General features: G+C 39.3%; 1 protein-coding gene across 5 annotated transcripts in view; it reads left to right on the top strand.

Moving 5' to 3' along the window:
- Positions 1-12701, top strand: part of PFKFB3 (6-phosphofructo-2-kinase/fructose-2,6-biphosphatase 3) — a 61867-nt gene extending 49166 nt beyond the window's left edge. For 2 of the 5 annotated variants that reach the window (XM_044280024.1, XM_044280020.1), the window contains exons 2-14: positions 3555-3680; positions 4062-4158; positions 4455-4521; positions 4610-4684; positions 4948-5004; positions 5398-5522; positions 5745-5952; positions 6082-6228; positions 6712-6816; positions 6939-7233; positions 8022-8086; positions 8244-8405; positions 10227-12701. In XM_044280024.1, the coding sequence (XP_044135959.1) occupies positions 3555-3680; positions 4062-4158; positions 4455-4521; positions 4610-4684; positions 4948-5004; positions 5398-5522; positions 5745-5952; positions 6082-6228; positions 6712-6816; positions 6939-7233; positions 8022-8086; positions 8244-8405; positions 10227-10283 (1586 nt within the window). In that variant the 3' untranslated portion in view covers positions 10284-12701. Of the gene's footprint in view, positions 1-3554; positions 3681-4061; positions 4159-4454; positions 4522-4609; positions 4685-4947; positions 5005-5397; positions 5523-5744; positions 5953-6081; positions 6229-6711; positions 6817-6938; positions 7234-8021; positions 8087-8243; positions 8406-8592; positions 8616-8906; positions 8977-10226 lie in introns of those variants that run through there. The other 3 variants (XM_044280026.1, XM_044280023.1, XM_044280025.1) reach the window with 3 other exon arrangements.
- The last annotated feature ends 715 nt before the right edge of the window (positions 12702-13416 follow it).

Below are 13416 nucleotides of genomic sequence, written 5' to 3' on the forward strand. Positions count from 1 at the left end.
CAGACGTTGTGGATGATTTGGATGTTAGAAAATCAATGAAAGAATCAATACAGAATCTTCTTTTAAGGGTGGTTTTTTGAAAAATGCCCCCTTTTTTTTTTTCTTTTTTTTTTTTTTTTTTTTTTTTTTTTTTTTCTTGCCATTTATACAGAGAGTGAAATAGTAAATGCAGTACACCGTGGGGCAGATGTACTAATCCTGTCTAAAGGGTAGACCGTGCAAGGCAGTGTGAAGGCTGGCTAAGGGCGCATTTACATGCACTGACTGAGCTGGCAATTATCAGGATTATCCTGATAATTGCCTGCTCGTTAGTGGAGGAAAGATCTGCATTTACTGTATGGGGACGAGCGATGGCTCCTGCAGATTTATTGTTTCTGGGCAGCAGATCTCGTTTCACTTGATGAATGGTTGTTCTGCTCATTCATTGGGTGATCTGCGGCACCTTCACACAGCCCAATTATTGGGAACCAGCATTCGTACTAAAGTCCATTTCTGATAATCAGCCAGGCAGTTGCCTTGTGTAAATTTACCTTTAGGCCCTCATGCACATGGCTGTTGCCCGGCCGTGGTCGTATTGCGGTCCGCAATATGCGGGCACCCGCCGTGTGCTCCCTGCATCACGTATGCGGACCCATTCACTTGGATGGGTCCGCAATCCATAGCTGCGGTGCTGAACGGAGGCATGGAAGAACTACGGAGTGCTTCCGTGGTGTTTCTGTCCATGCCTCCGCACCGCAAAAAAATAGAACATGTTCTATTTTTTTGCGGTGCGGACGGATCATGGACCCATTCAAGTTGAATGGGTCTCGATCCGTCCCGGCCGCGCACGTGCATTGGGGGCCTCAAATTTGCTTCATTAATGTCTAAATTTTGGCACAAGATAAGCCAGAATTTAGCCGCAGACACAATATTAAAGATAGGGTAGTGAGATTTTCTTTGAAGTCCTGGAGGCTCTTAGTTTTTTTTTTTTTGCCCATTTTTGGGTCCGTGACTTAATAATCTTTTTTTTTTTTTTTTTCCGACCTTTCTCTCATAGACTTGTATGTAGTTTATTTTACACACACTTACTTAGTACCGCTATATTCCGCATTGCTTTACAGACATTAGCATCATAGACTTCTATAGAACTTGAAAATCGCCAGAAAAATAACACTTAAAAACACAATAAAAAAATCATCATAATCATTGTGAAGGAGACAAAGATTCGCTCGTGTCTGAATCACAGGTCTCTAGCGTGGTGAAAGTCTTGAAGCGACGAGACAGTTTACTAACCTCCCATCACATGTAATTGAATGATGTTGGATCAGGCATGTAGACGTGATATCCGGATTACGGAGCTAAAAAAAAGTTTGCTGTGTGCCCTCTGCAGAGGGTTAGTTAAGCTTAACATTCATCCTTTCTAACTTTCCAGTTTGCCTGGATTTTCGGCTTTGGTCAGAACAACTTTGATGACTGGTGTTTATTCTATAATATAGGGTTCCTAAATACCCTTTTATAAAATAATTACTATGTAACAGTTCAGTGCATTTGACATGCTGTAGTGACCTCTGTCGTCTTCATGGCCTTCCAGCTTGCATGGTTTACCTGTATAAATTGCTGTGTCCGATGTTTCTCCTCTTTCCATGTCTCGTGACTGAGCATGCCAGCTTTTTCTGTTTGATGCAAGCGCTTTCTTTCTGTTTGACAGGCAGAGGAAGAGCTAGAGACATTGGACAGTCGTCCCACTGCCAGTCTCTTCTGGTTTCTCTAGAGATAAGCCAATGTCCAAGGCGCATAGCTATGTTGACACCTGTCATAGCCATGTTGTCTGCTGCTTACCACATATTTCCTATACAGTGATGGACTTGAATGAACATATTAATCCAGTAATGTGATTGAGTGGAGTCCAGGTTAACAAAAGTTGAGTGAATCATCAGAAACATAGCCTTTAAGACACATCTTGAAATATGTGGCCATGGCTATTGAGTTTCATTTGGTTCTTCTTCACTAGTCTTCGACTGGGTTTCCACAATCAGGTTTTCTGATTCCGGTTTTAAAGCCAAAACCAGATGTGGCTCATAGAGGGAGAGTACTTTTAAAGGACAGATACTATCTTAATTTTTTTTTGAACCTACTCCTGGTCTACTACTTCAATTTAATCTATTCCTTCAAAAACTGCATTTGAAAACCTTAAAGTGTAAACCCAGCTTTCTGGTTCTGACTTGGTGAAATGGAATGTCTGGAAATCCCAGGCTGGATTGGATTAACTTCCTTCTACATACAGAATGGATAATTAAGGTGTGATGAATTCTAATATGGCTGGTTAGAAAATGGCCTGAAGTCATAAGACATTGACAGCTGTGTCCCTTGGGGCAGAGAAGTGAGTTCTAGGTATTGTGTTCAAACAATGTCAGCAGATGGTGTCTTGCAAATGAATAGTCTTTAATATGTAAGCAGAATTATGTTAATAGTGGAAAACATCTGCATTAGCTTGGGAGGGTGGAGTTTGGAATTTAGATTCATGGTTTTCCTTAAAATTCCCTTTTGAATTGTTAATGCTCTTTAGTAGTGGCTGATATTTTAGTCCATTGGTACCTGAAGAATCCTTAGTTTATCATTCCTGTGTCTCGAGGTGGGATCTAATGTCCATGATCTTATTAACGGATTACATGGTAATGATGCTTATTAATATAATGACCTACACGAGGCAGGAGGCTCTCATTCTCAGCCATTCTCACTTCAGCTTACTCCTTCTACTGCTTGTCCTTTTGGAAATGATCAGTTTTAAAAAACGTGAGTCTGCTTTACCACATTTTTAGTAATATCGGTTTCTAACTCCAGTATTTTGGTCTTGTAGAGCAGCTTTGTTGAAGAATCAAGGCTAGGTTTAGTTGGGGGAGGGTTGCATTGGTTGTATTGTGTGCCTACACAAAAGTTGCAATGTACTTGTTTCAAGTTGTGTAGGTGCCGTACATTAACATTTTGCACCTGCTGTTTACTGTATTTGCCTTGGGCTCTGGGTGGGACAGTTGTGCTTTCTACTGTAATTGGCACACAAAAGGAAGAGCAAAAGGTCACATCCCAAAGGGATTCCAAATGTCCCTGTGGTCAATACATTATTTAACAAAAATTGGCTCACAAATGAATGGAAATGATTTCTCAGACATTTGTTGATCACTGTCTCTTATAACATTTGATCTATATTACAAGAATGCAATTGTCAAGAAAATAAGAGATATTCCCTTCTTGCTCCCAAAACTCCCTCAAGTTTGTTTTCTCCAAATGTGTTAGTAATGTTGATCAGTGCCAAGTTCCTGGCACAGAGTAGAGGGTATGTGCTGGCTGGGATAAACAAATGATCTAACCCGATAGCTGTGTTAATAGTGCTGACATTTCTTTTATATCCTGCAGGAAGATTAGTCAGCGTATTCCTGTAGAGGAGGCATAGTTCATTGTCCTACTGGATAAATATCTGACCTACATTTAGTATCTGCAGACTGAAAATAGGTCTATATCATGTGGGAGTTTTTTTATTTAGAAATAGTGGTGTTTAATTGACTTTTTTATTTCTTCAGTAGGTGGACCCCAACTTGCTAACTCTCCTACTGTGATTGTAATGGTGGGATTGCCTGCTCGTGGAAAGACCTACATTTCTAAGAAACTGACTCGTTACCTCAACTGGAGTGGAGTTCCTACAAAAGGTAAGAAAAAGATCTTCCCTTGTTATCTTCAAGCTGTTGGATCATACATGACTGGGATACACCTTTTTAGAATCTAATGAATTGTAATCCTGTTCCCCCCTTGGCTACATGTTCCAAACCTTTATCTAGACAGACTAACTAAAATGCTCTATAGCCTTTCACATTTTAGAAATAGGCCTGGTTATGCTGTTGAGAAGTATTTATCGATGGGACTTGGAGATGTCTTGCCATCCACATTAGATTAGCCTTGTCTAAATCCACAATTGCAGTGTGACCATATAACAGCCAAGCATGCTTGTATATTGGGATATCAAGAGAATATGGCCAGTTTTAAGGGTGATATTTTACTGCAGACTTGAAATGTTGTTTATTTTTCCACAGTGTTTAATGTTGGGGAGTACAGACGAGAAGCTGTTAAAGACTTTAGCTCCTTTGACTTCTTCCGTATAGACAACCAGGAAGCCATGAAAGTCAGAAGGTTTGTCTATCTACATTTATCATTGTGTGTTATTCCAGTGTCCTGGGTTACAAAATTTATATATATATATATATATATATATATATATATATATATATATATATATATATATATATATAATTACTGTTGGTACATTCCATATAGAGATGCTTCACTGCAACTGTCTTCGAAGACTTTTTTTTTTTTTTTTTTTTTTCTATAAACCATTTTTACAAAGATTGAGTAATGTTGACTTTCTAGAATGAGATCTTTCTGTAAATTTATACAGTGCTTTTTTTTTTTTTTTTTTCCTCCAGACAATGTGCCTTAGTTGCTTTAGCAGATGTGAAGTCTTACTTGACCCAGGAAGGTGGACAAATCGCCGTAAGTCTCTATTCTTTTACGGTGCTTGGCTTCATGATTGTTAAACCATGGATTTTTTAGGCTAAACTTAACTTCTTGTGTCTTGTAGGTGTTTGATGCCACAAATACAACAAGAGATAGAAGATCAATGATAATCGACTTTGCCAAAGAAAACGACTTTAAGGTTAGTTGTCACAAGAACAGCATCCTGAAAAGGCAAACTAATCCTGAACCATGTGCAATGAACTGAAGTGGGCTGTCTGTTTCATATTTTTAGTTGGTCAATTGAGCATTAGCAATCATTTTGTGAACCTACACCGTAAAAACACTTGTATTACAGTATAGTGGCTTATAACTTCACAGCATTGATTAAATTATGATTTTTATGAACCAGTAGCTGAGTTGACATTCATTGATCTGTATTGCTAAATTATTTTATTTTTCCAGGTGTTCTTTATTGAGTCCGTATGTGATGATCCATCTGTTATTGCCAGCAATGTTATGGTAAGTGTCACTAGACATTTACTCCATCAGGTATCTTGCCAGTTTCTGTGTTGTGGCCACTAGTTGACCTGCATCTCATCTTTGGCAGTTAAGCTGGCCATATACATTAGATTAACTTTTGGTGGGACCTAAAGACCATACAGGGGTTGTGCTGACTTTACCCATGGCCAATCCTTTTGTTCTTGGAGATAAACGTGCCAGAGATGGCTGGCAGTGGCTTCGTTCCCTCTTCAGGCCTTGATTGTGTTTGGGTAGATCAGTATAGCTGTTCACTGAACGCTCTTTCAGGTGATGGCTGGCTAAACTGTTTAGCCTTCTTTAGTTTGCATATCTATGAAGGCTTCCAACTATCTACAATGTTGTCATTAAATATAGCATCTTGCTTTGTTGCAGGAAGTTAAATTGTCCAGCCCAGACTACAAAGGTTGCTCATCAAAAGAAGCACTAGATGACTTCATGAAAAGGATAAATTGCTACAAGAACATGTATGAACCTCTTGATCCAGATAATCATGACAGGTAGCGTTTGGGTCCTGCCCAGGCTTTTATTATTATTAGTTTACAAATAAACCTGTTTTCTAGTCATTTTTTTTTATGTGAACACACTAACGCCATGGCAGATTTAATGTCATTGACACTTTCATAGATTACTCACATCTAGTCTTAGTAATTGAAGGAATGTAATCTCACTAGGACACTGTCTCGTGCCGTTTGTATGACGCGTCCCTCTCTTTTCTTCAGAGATCTCTCTATGATCATTGTCATTGATGTTGGCCGAAGATTTTTGGTGAACAGAGTACAGGATCACATCCAAAGCAAGATAGTTTACTATCTCATGAATATTCATGTCCAGCCCCGCTGTATATACTTGTGTAGAGCTGGTGAAAGTGAGAGCAACGTCCAGGGAAAAATTGGTGGTGATTCCGGTTTATCACAACGGGGGAAAAAGGTGAGGAACCATATTCTAATCCTATTTCTTATGCTGCATTCTGAACCTGGAAGTTTTTCTTACAATAAACACTTGCTTTAAAGAATCTTTCATTGCGAGTGAAGTTAATTTTATTCTTTCCTATCACAGTTTTCGTTTGCACTGAAGAAATACATTGAGGACCAGAACTTAAATGAGCTGAAAGTCTGGACTAGTCAGCTGAAGAGAACCATTCAAACAGCTGAAGCTCTGAATGTACCCTATGAGCAGTGGAAGGCATTAAATGAGTTAGATGCGGTAAGTTAGTATGGGGGTACTATTGTACTCGCACTGTTAAAGGGTCACTGTTCTTTCACAAAACTTTTGATATGTCATAACATTTCAAAGGTGTTTGATCTGTGGGGTTCCTAGTGCTGAGATCTCCACCAATCGAGTAAGGAGAGAAGGGCTCACCTAACGCACACTCTGTCCTTGCTGTGGCAATAGAAAGTCTATGAGCCCGTTTATATTCAATCTCCTGCAGTATATGAGCACTTCTCTCTATGTTCTAGTAACTAGTGGGGTCTCGGCACTCAGACCCCCAACGATCAAAAGCTTTACTTTGTAGACCTCCTTTACTTTGTAGACTGTCCAACAGTAGTTTCTGTATTTGTCAGGACAAGTAAAAGCTTACCTTATATAGGGCTTGTATTATATGCATTTTTTAACCTCTTGTTCCATATTTATAAAAGTAGAGCAAGTCACTGCTGATAGTAATGCTGATTTCCCTTTTATCTACAGGGTGTTTGTGAAGAAAAGACCTATGAAGAGATAAAAGAGCAGTTTCCAGAGGAATATGCATTACGTGCGCAGGATAAATATCACTACCGCTACCCATCAGGAGAGGTGAGTTATTAATACTCGGTCTGCCACTGTGTACATTAATTGATGTAGCTGTCAAACCAATATATCACAATAGAAATTGTTAGATATTGCAGAATTGAATGGTTTATATTTGTTTGCTGTAGTCCTACCAAGATCTAGTGCAGCGTCTGGAGCCAGTGATCATGGAGCTGGAGAGACAAGGGAATGTCCTAGTTGTTTGTCACCAGGCTGTTATGAGATGCCTCCTGTCTTATTTTCTGGATAAATCTGCAGGTAGGAGGACATTCAGCATGATATATGCTCCATACATGTTTTTTTTACAGATTTTTGCTTGTTTTGGGCTCAATCTTATTTTATTTTCCCCTTCCTTCCCAGATGAAATGCCGTATCTTAAGTGTCCACTGCATTCAATGCTTAAATTGACCCCACTTGCATATGGTAAGTGTCTTTCATTGTTGCATGCATCAGACTGGGGAATTGTGCAGTGGGTTTTAGGACCAAGCGGGAGACCATGGGTCAGATATGGAAGTTCTCAGGGTACTCTAGAACCCAGGAACAGGTTGCTTTGGAACTGAGGCATGAAGGTTTTGGTGTTAATTGTAGCAAGACTCACTTAAGAGTATCAGAAAATGACCTGTTTAATCACGTTTTAATGTTTAACATATTTTTAAAGATTTTATTTTAATTTTTTAAATGTAGCTTATTTACTTTTTTGTTTTTTATATATTTTTTTACTTTCCATGTCACTATCTATAGTTAAACAAAAAATATAAATTCCTGCGGTTTTCACACTGGCCACTAATAGGTGCCACTTCTTGGTTGGTACAGATCACTTGTAATGAGACGGAGATACCACCTCTGTGTATAGATAAGACAGGATCCACCATTCACAATTCTTTCCTTGTACAATGACTTCTGCACAGGTCACAGAGCTTGCCTAGAAAACTCTTCCATAGAAGGCAATGTGATCTCCTCCTGACCATTGTGTCTATGGACCATCGGGCTGCCATAAAGCTATTTTTTAATGCTTTGTAAATGCTCAGGCAAGATGGCCGCCCCCATAATCCTCTTCAGGAATTAGAATTTAAAAAAAATCTGTAATCCGAAAATAAAAACCACATTAGAAAAAAAGAATATGCATTGCTGTCTGGTTTTAACTGGCAGATACAATTTTTGGTGACACATTTCCTGTAATGGTGGATCTAATTCATAATTATGTCTTTTAGGATGCCGCATTGAGACAGTCACTTTCAGCATTGATGCCGTCAACACCCATGTGGACAGACCAGAGGTGAGTTATTTTGTCAATGATCTTTGTAGGGTATAAGAGATACAAGTCGTCATATGCTTTGCACCAAATTAATAAGCATAGTTTTTGCTGATTTTTGTTCTTGGGTATTTTTTATGTGAAGATAACTTTTCATTACTCATTGTGTGTTCTTTTGCAGGATTGTAAGAAAGGTCCCGCTCCACTGATGAGACGCAATAGTGTCACACCTCTTGCAAGTCCTGAACCAAACAAGAAACAGCGGATCAACAGCTTTGAGGATCTTGCATCTGCCCTGTCAGGTTGTGCATCTCTGGAGCCATCTACTGTTCAAACTACACAGGTTAGAATTGTCTTCTAATATCTTCAAGTCACTGTCTAGCCTTACAGTCACAAGTGGAATAGGGCGTTATTGTGCTCCCAGAAATTAGAAACCGTTTTGCCTGCTCCTTTCTCTGCTTGCTTTTAATGTGATTTCCAAACTTCTTACTTTTGATCTATACTTAAAGTGATCCTTTTTCTCCCTACAGCCTTTGCTTGGGAAGGCTTGCCTGTAAGTATTTTCTTCATTTCCATTCTTCTCTGCCGTTTGAATAACATATTTCCAAGTGCAAGACCTTTTAACTAACCTCCTTATAAGAGGCATAACCTGCTTGTGTGAGCCTGGCTAGATTAGATCCCATTCTACTGCTACCTTACCCTATTACTAGAATTGCACAAATGTTCTCGAAATTACAAAATATCCGTTACATAATAATTGGTCGAAAGGCCAATGCAGTCAACCTTTTAGGATGGGTGAGCACCCACAGACTTTAATCTGCGTTCTCTTCCCCTCGTTTTAAAGGCTCTCACTTTGTCATTACTTCACATTGGCTACCTTATTTTTATTTAGAAGGTAATTGATTGAGAGCATGTTGGCCATTCTTCTCATGTAAAGTGAACCTTCTTAAAAGTTTCTCCTCCTGATAGAGGATGACTTATTGAGCACACTTATAAGTCTGAGCTTTGTATCCTTGTTAAATCCTCTCCATTTCTAGATCTTTGGCATGCTTGGTGTTTCCTCCATAGTAGGGCACATTGCTAGATGTTCTGTCGTGTATGCGTATAATAGACCCACACATTGTGCATAGACACGCATGTCATTATTACCATTATTCATTATTCTCTATATGTCACAGTATACTATTATGGGTGCCTGGATATTATTTTAGCCAGGAAATCTATATTGGCTAGTAGACCCTGTAATGTTGGGTTTACACCACCTTTTGCCTTCTGCTGGGCTTTCCCCCAAAACCGTATTGAAGCAATGGATCTGTTCAGTGAGGCAAACTGAGTCCCAAGCATTCATCTTTGGACCTGCTTCCCATTCATTTTTGCCAGACAGAGTAGAGTAGTCTGCCACAGGCAGTGTGAACCCAGCCTAAAAAAGACCAAGGTTGTTTGTGTAGATCATATGACCCTGAACACAACAGGCAATGTTTTAGTTCTTTTGTGAATCTGAAAGGAGTAGAAGATTGGCATTGGCTGCGGTCTAGATTTAAATTTGTATAAATATTTGGGTGGATATGTCCTTTTAAAATATATATTTGATTTTAAAGGGCTATTCCCATATGGGAAATTGATAGCATATCGCTAGTATATGCAATCAATGTCAGAAAGGAGTAGGTCCCATCCTCTGGAAACCACTCCTATCTCCAGGGAAAGGGGAGCAGTCGGTCATGTGCAACCAACCTCCATTCACCGCTCAGAGAGGTGGCCACGCTACCAGTGAATGGAGAGCAAGTTGTGCATGCACTGTGTGCTCCCTCTTACTTCAGGGCCCAGAGGTGGGACCCACACCTATATGACACTCATGACTTATTCTATTATTATGCCATCAATGTCCCAAATGGGAATACCCCTTCAATAGGAGATGTGAATCCAACTTTAAATTCAAACAAGTTACTATTAGCCGCCTCATTGCAGATCACACTGACACTGTAACTGTCACATTAAGAGCCCAGAAGTGGATTATAATAAATACTGCACAATGGTTGTAGGTGCACACTTGGTCACGTGTATGTTGACTCTTGCTTTAGTGTGCTGTAATGCTTGTTGCATGCTTTGTGCATAAAATAAGTAACATTAATATGTGAAATGATGCATTTACCTTCTTTTATTGCAGGGCATAAGTGAACCTGATCTTCACGGACAGTTTAAGACCTGTCAAGTCAACAAGTGATCATCTTGTCCCTTTCTGCGTTCCGTGCTCCATTACCAAAGCTTGTCTGCAGATTTCTTATCTTTGGACTCAAGTGTTGGAGCCTGCAGCTGCTTATGTCTGAACGCATTAAATCAAACTGGAAAAGCTGATAAACACCAAAGGGTTTTGTTTTGTTCTTGGTTCCTTCTCCTACCAAGAGTTGGGCATGGAGCCTCCGAGTCATTTCAGTTATGGGGTGCACAGCTGGAGCTGCTTGTACGCCGACAAATCTCATCTTGTGTCATTATGTTTTACTTCTGTTTTTATTAATGTTTCATTTTGTAGTTATTGCCCAGTTGATTTTTATTTTATACTGTTTTAGATGAGTAGTGAGTAATTACTTAAAAACGAATAAAAAGCTTAACGCCCTTCCTTCCCCACTGAATGCTACAAATCCTCATGCCCTGAAACATTCTGATATATGGAGCATGCTTTACCCTACTATCCTATGTGTGACATTCACACTGTGGTACAGGGTGCAGCTCCAGATTGCTCTTACATGAAGCTTAAATGGACTCTTCCTGCTCTTGCAGCCCTATCCCAGGTAGTCTAGCTTGCTGTATTGATGCATACATAGGCACAAGTGGTCAGCCTTTTGAGCCATATATCATGTCTCCATGTGCCTCAATGGGAATATTATCATATTCTATGGTAAAATGAATGGAGACTCCTATATGTCTCCCCAAAAGCTGCTTGTAGAGAACAGCATTCATTGACTGCTTTCTATAGCCCAAGCTTTCTGGAGCTGCTTCTACTGCTAAAGCCTTGACTTCTAGGCACACACACACTTTATAAATGTGGCACCGGGATCAGCCATATCGTTGTGCTCTTTTGGCTGAATCCTTGAAGAGCAAAATGATCTAAATAGTTTGGAGGGAGGATTATATTTTTGTACGGTTTGACTTTATCTCAAAGATGCATATTTGCACTTTAATGTTTGACAGGGTAGTGAGTTTCAGATGATGCTTAGAATTCATGGCGTGGACAAATATGTGCCGGGACTGACACCTTTAATCAGGGATGCTCAATCTGCGGACCTCCAGCTGTTGCAAAACTACAACTCCCTGCATGCCCTAGTAGCTGTAGGCTGTCTAGGCATGCTGGGAGCTGTAGTTTTACAACAGCTGGAGGGCCGCAGGTTGGGCATCCCTGCCTTAGATGAAGTCCAATATTCCATCAGACGCCTAGAAATACAATAGCAAAGTGTTTTTCATATGTTGATCCAAATTGCTATGAGAGCCACCATTACGGTTGCACTGGGAATGATTTAGTGGACTGCATATTTGGATTATATAGTCATCCAATAGAAAAGTGTGGAACTTTGTGTTATTGCAGGCCACAGTCAACTGTCGTGGACCTGCAAAACTGCGTTTGATTGTGTGGAATTTTCTGTGCGTAATAATAATGTTTATTTTTGTTTTGTACTTTTTTGATGTCTTGTTTTAAAGAGGATATGTCACCAGGTGTCACAATACAAATTGCATACATTGTTAAACCGATCTTGGAGCTGATGAAGCTGGTGTACTTGCTTTGAAAGTCCATGTCAGATGTGTTGTCTAATAGTTGTTTTTGAAAATTAAATGTTTTAGGAGTTCAGGTCCTAAAAATTGTAAAAAAAAATAATAAAAAAATTAAAATTATGCAGCCATTCTGACGTGGATATTCAAAGCAAGTACACCAGCCTTGTCAGGTCTAGGGGATCTATGTATGCCGTTTGCATTGTGAAATCTGGTGACAAATCCTCTTTAAGATAATTTAAATTCTTCAGTTATATAGAAATGTAAGGAGATCACTCTCAATGTTACCAGAGGCCACTGGATAGTGCAAGTGCATACACAAGGATTTTGTTAATGTTGGGTGTTACCCATATCCATAGATCTGCAAATGTTCTACATATAATCCAGTGATCTCTGGGTCTACCTTTCTTTTAAATGCACCCATGGGTACATGGGACATGTAATGGTTAGTGGCATTGTATTGACGTCTGACCAGCACAGTAAACTAAATTACCCCTAATAGGAGGGTTTAACATTTATTGTGTTTTATGCTGGTTATTCCTCTGTTTCTAGGTGCTCTTGGCTTTAAATAACTGTATGTATTTCTAGTACTGGAATGCATTAATGTTACAGGAGACCAAATTTTTTTTTTTTATTGTTTTTTGTTATTAAGACTCAGTTTTTTATTCTGTTTTAGGTATGCTATTTATTTATTTAATGTTGTAAGTTCAGCTTATGCTCCCATTACATTTGTGACATGTTAATTATATCTTTGTGTGTGTATTTGTCTGGTATGATTGCCTAAGAGAAACTATGTCTGCTGATACAAGACATGTCTTTTAGATATTTGTATATTTTGCAGTTGCTGGACCAATAAAATTAAAACACTTAGAATAATGTATTTTTATGTTTTACCTTTTGTGAAATGACAATTTGTCAAATTTTGGCTAGTCTCCAAGTTTATGGTGAGTAGAACTAAGACTTGAAGGTATTTTGCAGGGGATTTTTGTATTTGATGGCCTATCCTCGGGATGGGCCATCAATATCAGATCAACGGCGGTCCGACTTGTATGAGTGCCTCCTCCTTCAAACTGCTCATCTGCGGGGGATCTGGGAATCAGATTGCCGCCGATCTGATATTGATGGCCAATCCTGAGGATAGGTCATCAATATAAACCACTTGCACAACCCCTTTTAAACATGTTTTTTAGTGCAGATTAACACTCTACATTGGGCTTTGTTTTAGATAACTTGCATTGGCAAAAGACAGGTTTTAATTCCGAGCAGTCTGGTGCAGCGCCAAGTCCACTATTAGGAATTTACTGCACCTTTCATACAGCTTGTCCTCTGCAGCACACCCCAGATACAAGAGTGTAACCTGGAAGAACTTGTAACTATTCTTCATGTAATGGGTACTGGGCCTCATTTATCAAAACTGTCTTAGTTTCCTATAGCAACCAATAAGGGATCGCCTTTTATTTCTTAAAGTGTTCTGAAAAAATAAATAAAATGAAAGGTGAGCTCTGATTGGTTGCTGTTGTCTTCCTGTTTAACAGTTTTCATACATACGGACCATTGAGCCCTGTGCAATATTCCTAATGGCGGTGTCGGGCAGC

This window comes from Bufo gargarizans, chromosome 2 (genome assembly GCF_014858855.1).
Source record: "Bufo gargarizans isolate SCDJY-AF-19 chromosome 2, ASM1485885v1, whole genome shotgun sequence".
Taxonomy (NCBI): Eukaryota; Metazoa; Chordata; class Amphibia; order Anura; family Bufonidae; genus Bufo; species Bufo gargarizans.